The following is a 20,190-nucleotide window of genomic DNA, read 5'->3' on the forward strand; positions in this document are numbered from 1 at the left end:
TCTCAAAAATAGTGGAATTAAGGAATGAATTATGATCGCTTTATTATTTATTACTAATTAATTATTATTAAATATTATTTATTACTTACTATAAATTTATTTTTTATATTTTATTTACATTTTTGAATGTTGTAATTATCAGCATGGCCACGTAAAGATACGTTTGTATTTTTTGGAAAAAAAGAAGCATTGAAAATATTTCCGGACCCGAGATTGTTGTAATTTTTAAATTTCGGACCCAGAGGATTTTTAATTCATGACCCCTGGTCAAAGAGTAGACAGGGATATTGATGTCTCCAGAGCCACAGGCCAGATTGCAGTTGTTAATAAATTATTAATTTTTCTGCAGCCCGGTAGTAAATGCGCAACAGACCGGTATCGGTCCGCAGCCCTGTGGTTGAAGATTACATGTGTAGGCCATACTTGTATACCAAATGTTAATAATGTGGCCTACATGACTACAGCTGGGAATCTTTGGGCACCTAACGATTCGATTACGATTACGATTCAGAGGCTCCGATTCGATTATAAAACGATTATTGATGCACCCCCCTCCTTTTTTCTCTTTTTTTTTTTTTTTTTTTTTTAATGTTTTGTACATTAGTTCCAAAATTGTTCAAAAATACTCTCAGGCTAAACCACACTACTATTTCAGTATCAAGTTAACATATAGCAGTAAACAAATATACAAAAATAACATTAAACAAAAAACTCCAGTCCCCATTCTGTATCAGCAGCTTTAAACTATATTCAATTAATTTAATGTTGTGAATCAACCATTAAATTTGTTAAAATTGCTCCCGTTATTCCATAATTTCCCTTTTGTCTACTTTCGACATATGAAAGTTTGAAAACTATTTTAAAGATAGATTCAAGTCAATATTTTACCGATTTAGGAGTATTTTAGATAAAAAGTTAATTAGGTTTGCTTGGAAGGTTCGCTACAACAGCCTTGCAGGGAAGTGTACTGCTTTAAGATGGCGGCCGTTTATAACGTCCGCATCTAGCTTTTTGTAGATGTGCTGCTAACACTACCAAATCTATAATGCATCTAGTCCTATATAAATGATATCCACCGTAACATTATTTGGATGTACTTTGGAGCAGCTTTTCGGCAGCAGTCAGGTATGTTGTTGTGTTTTTTTAATCTCGTTGCATGAGTTGAGCTAGAGCAGTGAGTTGAGCATTGGCATTACCCGAGGGGCCGGGTAATGGGAAGCATGATGTTTAGCTACTCTCGCTCAGTTCCGTCCTGAAGACCGCGCGGCGCGCTGAGTGTTGTGTACTTCCGCTTTACTTCGCATTTTTCAATAATCGGAATTTGGATGTTTGTGAATCGTTCTCGAATCTTCCACGGCCGAATCGCGAATAATCTAAGAATCGGAAATTTTGCACACCTCTATACGTGACCCAAAATTTAATGTCCACACATGTGGACACCAGGTCTTAATGATGTGATTTTTTTTTAAATTACAGAAATAATACAAAGCAATGTGTCTTGTTTTTGATTACACTCCAATTTAGGAAAACATTTGTGAAGTATGTGTAAATGACAGCTCACAGCCTGGCCTTGTCTTTCGGTACCAGCTTAAAATTGCATTCGCTGAGGATCTCAAAAAAGGCCAAATTAGGGTGCTGTTCTTCCCCTTCTTCGCGCGGTCCCTTGAAGGCAAAAAGTATGCCGCTCCTGTAAATTAGAAAGGGCACCAGCAACTACATGAAATCATGGTCATCAACAGGTTGAAAACAATGCAAGTTAGAAAGGGCTGTTTTTTTTGGTTTGTGATGGTGTGTGTTACTCACATGTGCAGAGCTAGCAGAGGTTTGTGAGCTTGTTGAAGGTCATTGCCAAAAGTCATGGTGAGCTTTCTGGCCAAATCTCGTATCTCGTCAGTATCTCTTCTGCTGAGCTCCTCTGTCAGCATTTCTGAGTACAGCTGAATAAACATTTATAGCCAGTCATCAAACAAGTAATCATATATCTGACATGAGAGTGATGTCACACTTGGTTCAAAGACACTGTAAAAAAAAAATTAAAAAAAATCTATAAATACAGTGCCTTGCAAAAGTATTCGGCCCCCTTGAACCTTGCAACCTTTCGCCACATTTCAGGCTTCAAACATAAAGATATAAAATTTAAATTTTTTGTCAAGAATCAACAACAAGTGGGACACAATCGTGAAGTGGAACAAAATTTATTGGATAATTTAAACTTTTTTAACAAATAAAAAACTGAAAAGTGGGGCGTGCAATATTATTCGGCCCCCTTGTGTTAATACTTTGTAGCGCCACCTTTTGCTCCAATTACAGCTGCAAGTCGCTTGGGGTATGTTTCTATCAGTTTTGCACATCGAGAGACTGACATTCTTGCCCATTCTTCCTTGCAAAACAGCTCCAGCTCAGTGAGGTTGGATGGAGAGTGTTTGTGAACAGCAGTCTTCAGCTCTTTCCACAGATTCTCCATTGGATTCAGGTCTGGACTTTGACTTGGCCATTCTAACACCTGGATACGTTTATTTGAACCATTCCATTGTAGATTTGGCTTTATGTTTTGGATCATTGTCCTGTTGGAAGATAAATCTCCGTCCCAGTCTCAGGTCTTGTGCAGATACCAACAGGTTTTCTTCCAGAATGTTCCTGTATTTGGCTGCATCCATCTTCCCGTCAATTTGAACCATCTTCCCTGTCCCTGCTGAAGAAAAGCAGGCCCAAACCATGATGCTGCCACCACGTTTGACAGTGGGGATGGTGTGTTCAGGGTGATGAGCTGTGTTGCTTTTACGCCAAACATATCGTTTTGCGTTGTGGCCAAAAAGTTCAATTTTGGTTTCATTTGACCAGAGCACCTTCTTCCACATGTTTAGTGTGTCTCCCAGGTGGCTTGTGGCAAACTTTAAACGAGACTTTTTATGGATATCTTTGAGAAATGGCTTTCTTCTTGCCACTCTTCCATAAAGGCCAGATTTGTGCAGTGTACGACTGATTGTTGTCCTATGGACAGACTCTCCCACCTCAGCTGTAGATCTCTGCAGTTCATCCAGAGTGATCATGGGCCTCTTGGCTGCATCTCTGATCAGTTTTCTCCTTGTTTAAGAAGAAAGTTTGGAAGGACGGCCGGGTCTTGGTAGATTTACAGTGGTCTGATGTTCCTTCCATTTCAATATGATGGCTTGCACAGTGCTCCTTGAGATGTTTAAAGCTTGGGAAATCTTTTTGTATCCAAATCCGGCTTTAAACTTCTCCACAACAGTATCTCGGACCTGCCTGGTGTTTTCCTTGGTTTTCATAATGCTCTCTGCACTTTAAACAGAACCCTGAGACTATCACAGAGCAGGTGCATTTATACGGAGACTTGATTACACACAGGTGGATTCTATTTATCATCATCGGTCATTTAGGACAACATTGGATCATTCAGAGATCCTCAATGAACTTCTGGAGTGAGTTTGCTGCACTGAAAGTAAAGGGGCCGAATAATATTGCACGCCCCACTTTTCAGTTTTTTATTTGTTAAAAAAGTTTAAATTATCCAATAAATGTTGCTCCACTTCACGATTGTGTCCCACTTGTTGTTGATTCTTGACAAAAAAATTAAATTTCATATCTTTATGTTTGAAGCCTGAAATGTGGCGAAAGGTTGCAAGATTCAAAGGGGCTGAATTCTTTTGCAAGGCACTGTATATATCTACACACACACACACACACACATATATATATATATATATATATATATATACACACACACACACACACACACACTCACTGGCCACTTTATTAGGTAGACCATGCTAGTAATGGGTTGGACCCCCTATTGCATTCAGAACTGCCTCAATTCTTCGTGGCATAGATTCAGCAAGGTGCTGGAAGCATTCCTCAGAGGGTTTGGTCCATATTGATATGATGGCATCACACAGTTGGTGCAGATTTGTCGGCTGCACATCCATGATGCCAATCTCCGGTTCCACCACATCCCAAAGATGCTCTATCGGATTGAGATCTGGTGACTGTGGAGGCCATTTGAGTACAGTGAACTCATTGTCATGTTCAAGAAACCAGTCTGAGATGATTCCAGCTTTATGACATGGCGCATTATCCTGCTGAAAGTAGCCATCAGAAGTTGGGTACATTGTGGTCATAAAGGGATGGACATGGTCAGCAACAATACTCAGGTAGGCTGTGGCGTTCCAACGATGCTCAATTGGTACCAAGGGGCCCAAAGAGTGCCAAGAAAATATTCCCCACTCCATTACACCACCACCACCAGCCTGAACCGTTGATACAAGGCAGGATGGATCCATGCTTTCATGTTGTTGACGGCAAATTCTGACCCTACCATCCGAATGTCGCAGCAGAAATCGAGACTCATCAGACCAGAGAACGTTTTTCCAATCTTCTATTGTCCATTTTCGATGAGCTTGTGCAAATTGTAGCCTCAGTTTCCTGTTCTTAGCTGAAAGGAGTGGCACCCGGCGTGGTCTTCTGCCGCTGTAGCCAATCTGCCTCAAAGTTCGACGCACTGTGCGTTCAGAGATGCTCTTCTGCCTACCTTGGTTGTAACGGGAGGTTATTTGAGTCACTGTTGCCTTTCTATCAGCTCGAACCAGTCTGGCCATTCTCCTCTGACCTCTGGCATCCACAAGGCATTTCCGCCCACAGAACTGCCGCTCACTGGATATTTTTTCTTTTTCGGACCATTCTCTGTAAACCCTAGAGAAGGTTGTGCGTGAAAATCCCAGTAGATCAGCAGTTTCTGAAATACTCAGACCAGCCCTTCTGGCACCAACAACCATGCCACGTTCAAAGTCACTCAAATCACCTTTCTTCCCCATACTGCTGCTCGGTTTGAACTGCAGGAGATTGTCTTAAACCATGTCTACATGCCTAAATGCACTGAGTTGCCGCCATGTGATTGGCTGATTAGAAATTAAGTGTTAACGAGCAGTTGGACAGGTGTACCTAATAAAGTGGCCGGTGAGTGTATATGTACATATATATATATATATATATATATATATATATATATACACGAACATTAGGAGTGGGAACCTCTTGGTACCTCCCGATATGATTTGCTATACAAAGCTCACGATAACGATGATCTGACGATATAGCGATACGATTTTCGATACATTGGTTAGGAAATCATTCTAGGATATTCTACAAAAAACTAATAGACAGTAAAGCAAGCTTCTGCGGTGAATTGGAATGAGTTTATCAATTCTAGACGTCCAATCCATTTGAACTGGGAGGCTAGCAGCGCTACCATCCCTCCCACTTCAAACGGATTGAACGTCTATGGCCGTCAGTGGCAGCCAGTGCCAGGCAATGAGTTATTTTGGGCCATTTGAGGTCATTTACCTATTGATTTTCAGTTACTTCATGTTGATTTTGGGGTATGTTATGGGTCACTTGCTGTTTATTTTGCATTACAGAACAGGAAGTGACCTGGGAATCACCCAAATGAATAGGCAGTGACTCAAACTCAACAGGAAATGACCTGTAAATGCCCTAAACTGAAAAGCAAGTGACCTATAAATGCCCCGAAAATCAGAACGAATGACTGTGAATGCTCTGGTTTTGAATGAACGAACGTTCCCAGTCTAAATGGATTGGACATCAAGCACCGTCAATGGCAGCTTTTTTTTTTTTTTAATTGACACATTTTTAAAACGATATCTCGCTTCTTTACAGGAGCATATCGATAACCTTTTGGGATACAAAGTATCACGATATTCCACCATTTTGATATTTTGTCACACCCATAATATACATATACAGCTTCTTGTTTATTACCATGCAAATATTTTTTAAAAGGAGATCGACCAAATGTATTTTTACTTCGTGGTTATATCTCTGAGTGTAGGCCCATACTGAGTAAACAGTTGTACCTGCTGCATAGACAGGCAGAGAGTCCTGGCGCTCAGTATAGGATTGATGAGCTTCGTCTTATTTATGGTCTCTTTAATGATGTCACCAAAGTCCTTGAAGTTCTATGAAAAAGCAAACAAGGAAAAACTTCACCTCTGTTTTGCATTTAAAAAACAAAAACAAGAGCAGTAGTATTAACCCTAAAACTGCACCAAGGCTTCTTATCTCGCTCTTTTTAAAAGACGGTAGCAGCGGCCATGCCTGACTGTCAGCCTTTTCAATTAAAATGGATTGGACGTCTATTCTTGTCAATGGCAATGAATGACTTAACTCTTTCATAAATTAATTATGAGTTTTCTGAAACCCATACAGGGTACTCATTTAACTCATTGGCTGCCATTGACAGCGCAAGACATCCAATCCATTTAGACTGGGAGGGGTGAATAAACCTATCGACATCGATGGCATACACTGAATTATATACTGTACTATACTACTACTTTTGAGTGTTACCTGGGGTTGTAGTCACTGTGTATGTATGTTTTTATCAATTTCACCTCATTAATGTAGTTTTTATTAACATTACATTCATTTGTAAATGCATTTTAATAATAAAATAATAATACTAAAACGTATGATAAAGATGAATAACATTTGCTGACATTTAAGTTTGTTTAATGAGTAAAACTATGTCCACTGTAATGACCACTGTCTTTGAAAAGGTTAACCACTGATTTTTGTTGTTGTTTTTGGACCTTGTTGTAATGCTTGAAGATGTCAGTGGCAGCGGTTATGTCGAACACGCCGTAGATGACCAACTTAGAAAAGCCGGCAAGCTGCTTGCGCTTCTTCTCAAGAAGTCTGAGTTGCTCCTCCTGTTGATCTGAAGATGACAAACAAGCCAGAGGCAATTGCCTTTGAAGTAAGGACAAAGGTTTAAATGAGCCTAAAATACCTCAGAATTAAAATGTAATTATAGTTGCTCGTAATTTTTTCCTCAGGGCCAAAATTAGTCTGTGTCAGCCATATTTTGAGGGAATACAGTAATCCCAATATTAGTGTTTCCCACAATATCACCACACAGACATCATTCGCCATTCCATTGATCGAAGCGATAATTTATTATGGGTATTATTTACTACAATGCTATTACAAGGGAAAGAAGAGCTGCGGCCACTGCGAAACATTCACATGACTAACAGACTGCAACTTAAGTGTTTTTATACATTTTAGGCTTGCAATATTTTGTGTTCAAAAATGTTTACCATGGGTTTATCAATTGCGTTGGAAAAAATTCTAACATGGAAAACTAAACTGTTCTGATATGATCACTTTGGATGGTGTATTTTCACACAATGTGGACCGCAACCCTCCAGTAAGTTGTTCTCACTGACAAACATTATTTTTGCCCCACATTAAAAGGCAGAGGTGTGTCGTAACGTGTTCCATTTCACTAAATATGTTATATTTGCTTGAGTAACTTTTTGAGAAAAATGTACTTCTAAGAGTAGTTTTACGAAGCCATTCATTTTACTTTTAGTCGAGTATATTTGTGAATATACTACTCTTATATATGCTACTCTTCTTACGCCACTACTTTGGGCTAAACAAGTTCTTACATTTTCCCTCTTTAATTTATGTATTAGATTTTCCTTTTTTTTTTTTTTTTTTTTGCTAGAGACGCCAACAGTGGTGCTACCAGTTTCACTAATGAGAAGTCACAACAATATTCACATAACTATTTATATTTCATAAACTAACATTATACCAATCAGACTCAAGCTTGCCGTTCTATGATCATGCCGGCCTGTTCAATCACGTGGCATCTTTAAAGCACCATAAAAAAATTAAGTATTCCACATAGAGCACTGTCGTCAACATGACTCGAATGTGTGGATTTTAACCTCTCTCGGTTTTTATTTGGCTACGAATGACCACAGAAAACCGGCAATATGATCCTTTAAAGTTTCATAATAGGAAATATGTTTTCTCCACGAGAGGGCACTCATGCTCTTTTGATGAATGATGCTTTATTCCTGTATTGTTTCTCTCTCGCCAGAAATAAATGACTTTTTTTGGGGGGAGGTATTTTTTGGCTTAATGTGGTTATATAATATGTTAGTCTTCTTCTTCAAAGTATAATAATAACAGTTCATGTAGATAAAAATACCATTGTATTATTTTATTGTATTATACAAAAAATCTAACATCATGAGCAGTTACTCACAATGTTACTCATTGCTTGCGTATTCTTTTCAAATACTTTTTTACTTGTACTTGAGTACATTTTTTGGGATGACTACTTTTGCTTTTATTTGAGTAATATTATTTTGAAGTAACGCTACTCTTACTTGAGTAAAAGTTTTGGCGACTTTACCCACCTCTGCCAAAAGGTACCAAGTCCACTTCAGTCTACATGGCATACCTCATAGATTAGATTCTCTTTTCATCTTAATGAAATCAACCCAGTACGGTAAGCTTTTTGTTTCTAAAGCAATTGTCTGAAAATGAAAAACTCATGGACTTTTGAACAGCTTTTAGCCAATGTGATTCTGAAACATACCTTCCAACTCATCATCATCAGTGTCTGAAAGGACATAGTCCACAACGAAAGCTGCCATTTCTGCACGCAGAGAATTAGAGGGCACGTGGTACAAGTTTTCAAGGGCGGGATCAGAGTGGACAGAAATTCGACTGTAAAGGATCAGGAGGTCACACAGCAACTCAAATGCCTGTTGTGGTGTGAAAGATGACCCATTTTAGGAATTTTCATCATTCCAACTTGTGATGTGTCCAAAGTGTGATGGCGATACTCCAACCTGATCTCGGATCTCAGCCTGGCCAAGAGACAGACATGTTTCGCAGATTCGGCAGAAGGATTGGACCTTCTTCTTCAGCCATTTCATGTCGACCTGTAAGATATTTTAGTAAGTGTCTGTGATATCAAAGGAGAACAAAAGAATATTCATGATATGCTTAGTTGCCGCCAGGTGAGAAAACCTGGCTTGGAAGAGGGAGAAGATTCACTTTGGCCCACATTAGATGGAAAGCAGAGCATTTCAGAGCTGCCACCACGAGCTAAAGGAAAAGAAAATGGCCACTTGTAATAGGTTTTCGTTTTCATTATAAAAATAAAAAAAATTAGCTCAAAACAGACTTCCTCATCAAGATATCTGGACTCCATCCTGCTTTTAAGAAGCTCCATGCAAGAGTCAAAAAGTCTTCCACTTGACAGGTTGGTGCCACTGAAATAAACACAATTGTGCAGGATGATATCTCGAGCCACCCCACTGTCCAGTTCGATGATGGGTAGAATTGTAAGCAAATACTGCTGTGTGATATACTGTATACCTGACCAAGGCTGCAATCCTTTTCAAGGCCATGGCTGCACTGAAAACATCAACAGTTGGGTCCTAGATACATACACATACATGAAATGACAGACATAAAGGAGATATTCCAGAATTGGGTTTTAGGCTTTAAAATTCTTGAAAAATAAGCCTTCACATTCTGGTTTTCTGCTACTGGGGTACACGTGACTTAATCGGTATTTTTAAATATATTTTTAAGCATTATCTTTTCTTAGGTTTTCATTTTATTTTATTTTAAGATTTGCTGCCACAAGTAAATTTATTCAGAAATGGCATGTTTTTGCATGTAGATTCTTTAAATTTCAAGGGTGGAGCATAAAATGTCCTCCATATCTGGAATTCTACTTCTGCATATTTAATCACCTCAAGCAACTGGAGATAAGAGCAAACTTTTATGTAAGTCAATGAGAACTTAAATAACTCTTTGTTGACCTTTCTCCAGCCATGCAGTGAGGTGTTGCACCATATGCAAAAACTTTCCGAATCCATTCATTAAGGATACATACAGTGTATCACAAAAGTGAGTAAACCCCTCGCATTTCTGCAGATATTTAAGTATATCTTTTCATGGGACAACACTGACAAAATGACACTTTGACACAATGAAAAGTAGTCTGAGTGCAGCTTATATATTAGAGATCATTTATTTTCCCCTCAAATTAACTCAAAATATAGCCATTAATATCTAAACCCCTGGCAACAAAAGTGAGTAAACCCCTTTGAAAAAACGTACATCCCCAAATTTCCAAATTGAGTACTGCTTGTCATTTTCCCTCCAAAATGTCATGTGACCCGTTACAGGAGTGCTGTCAGCATTACTGTAGAGATCGAAGAAGTGGGGGGTCAGCCTGTTAGTGCTCAGACCATACGGCGCACTCTACATCAAATTGGTGTGCATGGCTGTCACCCCAGGAGGAAGCCTCTTCTAAAGAGACGAGGCTCATCTTCAGAAGAGGCTTCCTCCTTGGGTGACAGCCATGCATTTTTGAGGGGAAAATAAATTAACTCTATTATATAAGCTGCACAGAGACTACTTTTCATTGTGTCAAAGTGTCATTTTTTCAGTTATGTCCCATGAAAAGATATACCGTACTTAAATATCTGCAGAAATGTGATGGGTGTACTCACTTTTGTGAAACACTGTAACTTTGACTTGTAGTACCGGTAATTCTAAGGCACTTTAATCCTAATCATGTTGTACAACCATAAACAATAAATGTATCAAATAAAAGTTCAGTCTCTCATACCTGCTCCAGGTCACTGTAACAGGAGTTGAAGTGCTCAGTCAGGTTGTCAAGGAGTTGACTAAAAACTAGGTTGGAGCGGGAGGAGAAAGCATGGCTGTTGGAGCAGAGCGTGTTAACAAGCTTGGTGCACGCTCCCAACACAGCGTTATCAGTGTGCTTCTCAACAATCCTGCAGATCTGGGAGAGCAGCTGGTCCAAATGCTGTTGTTGAGCAAGTGTGAGGAAAAGAATGAGTGATGGTAGGTCTAATATAAACACGATTTTAATGTTGTCATCTTGAAAATTACGGTATTAAAAAAAAAAAAAAAAAAAAAAAAAAAAAAGATAATTTTAAAGCAGTAATGTGAAGTAAGGTTGGCCAACCATGTTTTTGAATAATATCAATGGCTAAACAATTATAAGCATATTTTCGTGATTTTTTTAAACGCAACCCTTCCAGATTCTTTGTTTAACCCATAGAAACGCCCTTGACAACTAAAATGCTTTTCTTCGGCAATATTCGGAAATTACGTCACACCGGGAAGTGCGAGGGAAGTGCGCCATAGAACAGTATTGTTTGTTGCATTGCTTCTCGCTAAGATGCCACGGCGGTGTGTGGCGATGTTTTGTTCTCACTCAAACGAAAAGTTGTATGAGTGGCCAAAGGATAGCAGGGCACGTAAATGGACATCTTTCGTTCGCACGACGCGAATGAATTTCACGCCATCATCGAGTAGTGTTCTCTGCTGCAAACACTTCGAAGATGCCTGCTTCCTTAACCGGTCTGCTTATGATCAAGGATTTGCCAAAAAGTAAGTGTGATTTTTGGATAGATGACTGATGACTTTGTCAAAGCAGAGCTGCCAACTGTTGTGGGATGAACAGTATAAGCCAGCGATGTTAGCCGAAAGTTAACTCGTGGCAATCCCTGATCACAGTTGTTGTTGCGTTCGCTAGGTTAAGCGTGTTTAAATTGTGCGTCATCTACGATCTTGTCTGAAAGGGTTAATCCACTGTCAATCGGGAAAAGGGTGTGGATGTGCATATAAACGGGTCGGCGTCGCGGTAATTCACGGTCACATTGCAGTAAGAGTCACACACCGCCGGTGAGTTTGTGCACATTTATTTGTATTTGTATTATGTATTTCCACCTTCATGCATCAAGCATTGCATTTAATTTGTACGGTTCGGCGTTTCTTTCACGGTGATCGCTTGATAGCCTTCTAGTTTGTGTTTTACGAGAGCCGCTGACAGCTGACGAACAAGCGTATTGGCATTGAGTCAATCTCGCAGCAAATCAGCGAGCGGCTCAAGTCACGCAGTGAATCATGGGAAATGTAGTCTCGGGACAACACTGAAGTGGTGCTTTGCAATCTGTTCGCTTGTGGGAAAAACTACATTTCCTCACGCCATTAGACGCCACTTCCTCCCCAGAGCCCCGAGCCGTGTTGTACTTTTAGCTCCATGTGTTAATAAAGAAACAAAGTTGTTAGCACGTCATATGTTCGATACATTTGTAAACAAAAACCTCATAACAAGACGCTATGCACGATCCGTTTAAGAGACGCTGGAGTCGTAGGAGGCGAGGAGGAGATCAGCGAGAAGCAAAACTTCGCAGTTGAATGTGGCGGCAGTCCGCTGTTATTTTTTTTTCTTATTGTTGCCACAATAAAGTGGAGAAAGCCATCAACGACTCATCTCCTTCTTTCCCCCCAACGGTTTTATATTATTATATTTTATTTATATGCACGAGAGCTGCCAGATCTGCCAAAATGAACATGAAGTCTGACTATTATTTTTTTTTAACAATGTCATCAGATAGACAAAAACACACAATTATGTGCAAATGCCTGCATCTTCAAATCATGAAAATAATAACAGCCTATATTTTACCAATCTTGTAATCTCGATGGGTCTTGTATCCATTCCATGTCAGGTAGTCTAGGCACATTGTTTGCATCCTCATGAGCGTCTGGCTAATACATGTTAGGTCCAACATAAAATTCCAAGCTCCTCTTCTTCCTCCAACTCTTCCAAAACTTGGATCTCCTCCCTTGCGCTCGAGCTATCGCTTATATCGCTGTTTGAATCATTGTTTGAAGGGCTTTGTATGGCGGCCGTATGTATGGAGTTGCCATCGCTGTTCCCGGTGTGACGTATCACTTCCGGGTTCGTCCCCTTTCAGGCTCGAACTTCGGAAACGCGATTATTTTGTCAAATATACAACATATAAATTATTTTTTCATGCTTTATTTGTTGGACAATGTTTAATTACTTTAATTGTGACCCTATTTGGCATGTTATGAAATTACTTCACATTACTGCTTTAAGGTGTCATTTTGTCATAAGCTTTCATTAGTTGCTAGTAGTGAACACACCACCTTCTCCGTGCGCTGTGAGTTGCCGTACAAGTCCAAATCAAAGTAGAGAGGCATTTGCAGGAGGAGTCTTACAGTCCCTGTGTCTGCAGAGTACTGCGCGAGGAGTGCAAACATACAACACATATCAATTGAATGCCTAAAAGATAAGTTTCTCAAAGAACATGCACACAAAAAAACTCTCACACAACTATCAGAGCTAAACTCGACTAACAAATCACAAACCTTACCTTGGCCAGCAACAGTCCAAGAATTGGGATAAAATGGGCTGTGATACGACTCCTGTCTTGTTCCTGGGTCTTCCTTTCCTTCATACTCAGGCTCTTTCGTGTGAAAATATGAAAAAAAAAATTTGGGGGGGGACAAAAGTCTAAAGATACACATTTATTGCCATTGACAGCGATAGAAATATATCCATTTTAACTAACCTCCCAGTTAAAATGAATGGGACGTCTATTGCCGTCAATGGCAGCGAAGGAGTTAATTAAAAAAAAAAAAAAAAAAAAAAAAAAAAAACAATAAAGCCGTTAGAAACGGGTGGGAACCTCATGATATGATATGATTTGCTATACAAGGCTTATAATAACAATGATCTCACGATATGGCGATACAACAATTATCTATACATGGGTTAGGAAATCATGATTTTTAGTGGGAGGAATGGCAGTGTGGGAGGGATGGCAACGAACGAACACTCATCCCTCCCACTTCAAACGAATTGGACGTCTATGGCCGTCAGTGGCAGCCAATGCCAGCCAATGAGTTAATTTTGGGGCATTTCAAATTATTTCCTGTTCATTTTCGGACACCTTCTTTTCCTTTTAGGGCATTTATGGGTCACTTCCTGTTGATTTTGGGTAACTGATAAGAAAGTGACTGAGGAATGTGTCCATATGAATAGGAAGTTACGCAAAATCAACAGGAATTAATCTGTAAATGCCCTTAAATGAGCAAGAAGTGACCTGTGAAGGCCCACTAAAGACTGGCTGTGAATGCTCTGGTTTCAGTGCCATTGACGCCGCGAGACGTCCAATACAATCAAAATGTATTGGATGTCTAGCGCCGTCAATGGCAGCCAGTGAGCTAACATAGACACAATTATAATAGAAGATTTTAGATGGAAACGTGTTGGTTCTTCATTTTTTGTAAACACTCACACCTTATTAAAATGATATATCGATTCCTGGTGTGAGCATATTGATAACCTTTTGGGCAACAAAATATCGTGATATATCACTTTTTCAATATATTGTCACACCCCTAGTTAGAACAGTAGGAAAGTTGTTGATCTGTTTCCTTAATTTGAGCAGGGTTGACACCCAGAAAAGCTGCTAAGCCTGATGGTAAAGAAGCCCACAGGCCGTCCACCATGTTTTTGAGGAAAAATAATATAAAATTTAAATAAAAATGTTAAACTGAGAGGAATCTTGAAATTGTGACTATTATGTGCTATTACAAGTCACTTAGTAACAATACCTAAACAGAGTGTAGTTGTCACTGGGGGAAACAATGTTGAATGCTTTAGGTGAAAATAATCCAAAGTTACTATGTTTGTGGTCTGTAAAAGCAAGGCTTGGCAAAACCTCTTTAAATTAATGTGTCCCCACCTTCTTGAATGAAATTCTCCCTAATGGTGGGGTTGCCTCCACTGCCCGTCTGATTGAGCATATCATCAAGTCGATGAGTACGCCTTCTTCTTCGTCCATTAAACCTGACCACACAAAAGGCGACAGTTTATTCACTTTATTATTAATTTGCACTGAGGTGACATCTCAATAGCGGACTGTTTGTATGTGTTATTTTTAATCCTCACCACTTTCCTGGAGCAAAAGATTAGTCATACACTCCCAGTCCTTTAACTCAGAGCTCGCAGCACCCCATAGACTATCCACCAGGTAAGTCGCATGCTCCTTGAACTGTCCATAAGTGGATAATAGAGGAGGCAGACAAAATATTTTATGATAAATTTACATACAAAAACAATACGTAATGAGAACATCAATGAAAGGAATTTACCTCACTCTTAATGTGGAAGTTGATGAGAATTTGGATGAAGTTAAAATTCATGTCCGTCTCGTTCTCATTGCCAATCATTCTTTTTAGCCTAAGACACGGAAAAATACAACAACCTCTTTAGACTGAGAAAATCTCCTTTTGCAAACATGCAAAATACAAAGCACGCACACCAAAAAAGAAATGGAATGTGACTGTACTGAATGGTAATGGACTGTTTATTTATGGTAGGACTGCTGATTAACTTTTTTTCTAGAAGCACCGAAACACAGTGACGCATGAAACCAAAACGTTTAAGAAATGCAAGTTTAAGGGCACACATTGTAAATTAAATACTGAAGTGCAAAATACCACCATTTAGGGGACGTCTACAGTCCTAAATAAGTATACATGTGCCGATTACCGGTTTAAAGGTAAACCGTGGTATGAAAACGTCAAGGTTTCAATACCGCAAACATTTTCCGTCATACTGCCCCGGTATTAGCTATTTTTTATGTCCCAAAAATGCATGGAAAAATCCCTCACTTGCAGCTGCAAGGCTAAAATCTCCCCCACCGGTTGTTGCTCAGTGACAAGTCAGCTGTGCTACACGATGGCTGGAGGAGGTTAGAGTCCTGAACGCCCCCCCCCAACGAAGAAAACGAAATCGCTGGTATGGGAATACTTCGGCTACAGACGGCCGCAGCTTAGAGGAGGAGGTCCAACAGACATGTAAAACATGTTTGCGGAGGAGGCAATACCTCCCAATTTTTCGCATTTATACAAAATTAAAGGTGAGTAAACACTTTCATGAACGTTTCCCAACAGCTACGAGAGTTAAGTCCAGCGTGTTTCATGTAAACATGACACAAGTCATACACACATGCTTTTTATGGAAAATAATTTATTTATTTTTTGTTCTGATGGTAATAATGTTGAGCTGTGGCTGTGGGTTTAGGCTCACCTAAAGGGCTGCATGTATTTTTTAAATTTTATTTAAATTTTTCATTTTTATTTTAACTTAACTTTATACTTATGTTCCAATCAGGTAATATGTTTTAATAAATAAACATCCTGTTCAATGGAAAAAAGATTTTTTTTTTTTTTTTTTAAAACCCAGATCTCAAAGTAACACATTTTAGAGCTATGTTCCAACCAGGTAATATGTTTTAATAAATAAACATCCTGTTCAATGGAAAAAAGATTTTTTTTTTTTTTTTTAAAAACCCAGATCTCAAAGTAACACATTTTAGAGCTGTGTCTGCAATACCGTGATACAGTGATATTTTGGCTTAAGGTTATCATACCGTCAGAATATCATACCGGCGCATGCCTATTAAAATAAGCATTGCTAAAACACATCTACCGTATTTTCTGGACTAGCAGTCACTTTTTTTTTTTTTTTTTTTTTTTAAAGTTTGGCTGGGCTTGCAACTTATACGCAACTGTAACTTATACACTTGAGGAAAAGCGCTGTACACTGACAGCAGCGAGAATAGCACAGTTGGCAGAATTGTTCGGAATTGATAATAAAGATGAAGACTTAGATGGATTTGGTAGTTAATTAGTTAGTTGTTTTATTTAGGCTATAGCTACTGTTTGTATGGTTAAGACGCCATTTTATTGTGATTACTATCATGGACAATGTTTGCTCTTGGTCTCTGAAATATGGGTCTTATATATGTACTGTGTATCCTCTTCATTGTACATTTTTTTGTCTAGTGTGATTTATACCAAGGTGTGACTTATAGTCCAAAAACATATAGTAACTATAATGTGGAAACATGTTAATAAGGGGAACAGTACTTCTTATAGAGGAACAAGCCGGCTGCGGAGGCCAAACTGCGGTTAGCGTTGTAAACCAGGGGATAGATATGAGCACATTCCTCCTCCTGCAGGCCTTCTTCATCCATGGCCCTGCACATGTGTACAATTCAAGTTCATTTCATAAGGGTTTCCACATTCCAACAGATTCATGACTGGCTTTTTTGAATGTGTCATTTAAATCTTGTGTAATTATAAAGTCTTTGCACAAACAGCACACACAAAATGAATGCAATACAGAAAGATTTGCCACTCACTCATGGATTTGCAGCAACAACTTGACCACTTCTACAGCAACCTCAGAGTCCTTGTCCATGATCATATTGAGCAGCCTATTCTAAAGACACACAGACACCCCCCCACTTACGTGACCTTAATCTGCATAAACACCTAAATTGCCTAATTCAACATAATTTATTATTATTATTTAAAATCATGTATTAGTCAATAACATGCATTACATGAGAGTGCTGAACTTTTCAATGCCATGCATGCAACACTATGCTCATTAGTGACGAAAAACAGCGATCGAAACAGGACAGTTTAAAACATCCATGATTTGCCCAGTACTGGAACGATCACTGTGATACTTTTAGAGGTTGAAGTGGGCATGAGTAGATGTGTAGACATGAATTTTGGTAAAGACTGAGTGCAGTTTTCAGGCACTAAGCCACAATCTAAAATGACATCAACATACGCATTATACTCAGGGTGTCTGCAATGGTCTGTTTTACAGTGAGTAGCAAAACCATTATTATCTACATTTGTAACATTATCATATCATATTGGAATGAAAACTAAACTTATTTCACTAGCCCCAGGTACCAGGTAATGCCTCATATACAAAATGATGCATTTTTTAAATTATGCATGGACCAACGTGTTACACTCGGGGAAAAAATTAAAAAATAAGAATTAAGGGTTAGATTTCAATGCACATTGATTGCAGTCATTCTTTTGTAGCACGTAAAGTTTCTTATTCAAACAATCATTGGTACAGAATGTTTGTTTTTTTGGGGGGAGGGGGGTTAAATGAACATTGCTGTGATTATTTCAAATTTCATTCTAAGTTAATATTTGAAAATTATACTGTACTATACTATACTTCAAAAACTTGATGTGATGAAGAAAATTCGAGGTCAGTTTGGGATTCTGGAACTGACAAATTAAGAAACACCCTTTCAATTAAAAAAAAAAAAAAATGTGCACCATACTCAAGAAACTATAGTAATTAACTGAATTAAATCATTAACATTAATTCACCAGTAACGTGAAAAAGGATGAGATGAGATTACAACAATAAAAGCCAAAATGAAAGGAGAATAAGTAAAAGTCGGAAAAATAGCTATCTCAATGAACCAGATAGATGAATCATTAACATTAATACACTCCTAACTTGAACCCAGATAAAAATCAATTTACAATAATAAAAGCCTAAAGAAAAGGAGACGAAAAAAAAAATGTCTGAAAAATAGCCATTCAATGATTCAGATAGATGTCTCACTTTGAACATGCTGGTGAAAAGCTCCATGCGACCAATGAACTCCTGCTCCTCATAGAGACCCTGCAGACTTCGCACACAATGCAGACGCACCACGCTTTGCTATGAGACAAATAGCACACAAGTAACGCTCGATTAAGGTTGGTTGAAAAAAATATACCTATGGCCAATAGGATGCTAGGCAAGGCCACCCGTTTAAGGCTTCAACAGTTGAGTGGGAACCTAATCTTATAATTAAGTACCTTGTCATTAAGCATCCAGCCCAGGTATTTGAGACAGCCATCATTGAGGTAGCATTCGGGGTTCAATTTGACCCACACGCCCAGCTCTTCCACGCAAAGACCTCTGATCTCCACTTGCTGGTCACGGTAGCGGTGCACAAAAATGCCCCGAAAGGTGGCTTTCATCATGGATGACAACTCCTCTTTGTTCTCCAGCAGCTACGGTGCAATCACATAGTAGTGAATACTGACTCGAGTGGATGTGTTCAACCTGAGGTTATCCTGGATTAAGCACTCATTTTGGTCTGATTTACCAAATTCCATAAACCGCCCACCCTGAGCTAAACTGTGTGCTTATTCGAGCAGATGAATCACGCTGCTAGTGAGCGTGGTGCATGCCATCTACTAAAAGTCTTGTTTAACATCTTCATTTTTGTAGGTCTCCTAGAATCATCATTCAAAAGAAGCATCTGAGTGCTTTGGGATGATATGAAAAGAGCAAACTACACCCACTCTAAGTGGCCGCTCGAGACGCAATATTTGCGCGGAAAAGCACACGGAGGATGTGAACTGTTTTGGCCCATAATGTGGCACTCTGAGGCAGATTGTGGCATTTTTTTGTCATTTATTGAGCTGCAATACACAGAAACTTGTAATGAACGTGTGGAATGAAAAAATGTGAACGTTTTCGAGCACCATAAGAACCTCCTGTATGAAGTCTCCAGATGTTTTCGCGTTTCCTTCGTGGCCACCCGAAGCTCACGATTTTTGGGCACAAGGACACTGAAGATCTGGGTGAAATCCATGATCTCAAGCAAAACGTAACTTGGCGTTTTATTTTAAAATGTCACACCCTGAAGTGGATTGATGGCCCGAACCCCCCTGAAATGTATAGATGAACTTATAAGTGCTTTTAGAGACAGGTGTTTAGTTGAGTTCAATCATTTTATCTAAATTTTTCACATATCACTATTTTTGTCATTTTTTTTCATTAATAACATCAAACCAATGATAACAAAAGATATATTATTGTACTGTATATATAGTGGGGCAAATAAGTATTTAGTCAACCACTAATTGTGCAAGTTCTCCAACTTGAAAATATTCGACAGGCCTGTAATTGTCAACATGGGTAAACCTCAACCATGAGAGACAGAATGTGGAAAAAAACAAAGAATTAAAGAATTTATTTGCAAATCATGGTGGAAAATAAGTATTTGGTCAATGCCAAAAGTTCATCTCAATACTTTTTTACGTACCCTTTGTTGGCAATAAAGGAGGCCAAACGTTTTCTGTAACTCTTCACAAGCTTTTCACACACTGTTGCTGGTATTTTGGCCCATTCCTCCATGCAGATCTCCTCTAGAGCAGTGATGTTTTGGAGCTGTCGTTGGGCAACGCGGACTTTCAACTCCCCCCACAGATTTTCTATGGGGTTGAGATCTGGAGATTGGCTAGGCCACTCCAGGACCTTGAAATGCTTCTTACGAAGTCACTCCTCTGTTGCCCTGGCTGTGTGTTTGGGATCATTGTCATGCTGAAAGACCCAGTCACGTCTCATCTTCAATGCCCTTGCTGATGGAAGGAGATTTTCACTCAAAATCTCTCCATACGTGGCCCCATTCATTCTTTCCTTTACACAGATCAGTCGTCCTGGTCCCTTTGCAGAAAAACAGCCCTAAAGCATGATGCTTCCACCCCCATGCTTCACAGTGGGTATGGTGTTCTTCAGATGCAATTCAGTATTCTTTCTCCTCCAAACACGAGAACCTGTGTTTCTACCAAAAAGTTCTATTTTGGTTTCATCTG

General features: G+C 39.1%; 1 protein-coding gene across 3 annotated transcripts in view; it reads right to left on the reverse strand.

Moving 5' to 3' along the window:
* The window catches only part of LOC130923887 (cohesin subunit SA-1), a 48,727-nt gene that overhangs the window by 12,744 nt on the left and 15,793 nt on the right, over positions 1 to 20,190 (reverse strand). For all 3 annotated transcript variants that reach the window (XM_057850000.1, XM_057849999.1, XM_057850001.1), the window contains exons 9-27: positions 18,403 to 18,600; positions 18,164 to 18,262; positions 16,917 to 16,996; positions 16,642 to 16,752; positions 14,860 to 14,947; positions 14,657 to 14,759; positions 14,451 to 14,554; positions 13,074 to 13,166; positions 12,847 to 12,939; positions 10,487 to 10,687; positions 9,220 to 9,281; positions 9,026 to 9,113; positions 8,869 to 8,946; positions 8,688 to 8,780; positions 8,432 to 8,600; positions 6,624 to 6,751; positions 5,889 to 5,990; positions 1,804 to 1,937; positions 1,562 to 1,687 (exon numbers count right to left, since the gene is read on the reverse strand). In XM_057850000.1, the coding sequence (XP_057705983.1) occupies positions 1,562 to 1,687; positions 1,804 to 1,937; positions 5,889 to 5,990; positions 6,624 to 6,751; positions 8,432 to 8,600; positions 8,688 to 8,780; positions 8,869 to 8,946; positions 9,026 to 9,113; positions 9,220 to 9,281; positions 10,487 to 10,687; positions 12,847 to 12,939; positions 13,074 to 13,166; positions 14,451 to 14,554; positions 14,657 to 14,759; positions 14,860 to 14,947; positions 16,642 to 16,752; positions 16,917 to 16,996; positions 18,164 to 18,262; positions 18,403 to 18,600 (2,150 nt within the window). The remainder of the gene's footprint in view (positions 1 to 1,561; positions 1,688 to 1,803; positions 1,938 to 5,888; positions 5,991 to 6,623; positions 6,752 to 8,431; positions 8,601 to 8,687; positions 8,781 to 8,868; positions 8,947 to 9,025; positions 9,114 to 9,219; positions 9,282 to 10,486; positions 10,688 to 12,846; positions 12,940 to 13,073; positions 13,167 to 14,450; positions 14,555 to 14,656; positions 14,760 to 14,859; positions 14,948 to 16,641; positions 16,753 to 16,916; positions 16,997 to 18,163; positions 18,263 to 18,402; positions 18,601 to 20,190) is intronic.

This window comes from Corythoichthys intestinalis, chromosome 11 (assembly GCF_030265065.1).
Source record: "Corythoichthys intestinalis isolate RoL2023-P3 chromosome 11, ASM3026506v1, whole genome shotgun sequence".
Taxonomy (NCBI): domain Eukaryota; kingdom Metazoa; phylum Chordata; class Actinopteri; order Syngnathiformes; family Syngnathidae; genus Corythoichthys; species Corythoichthys intestinalis.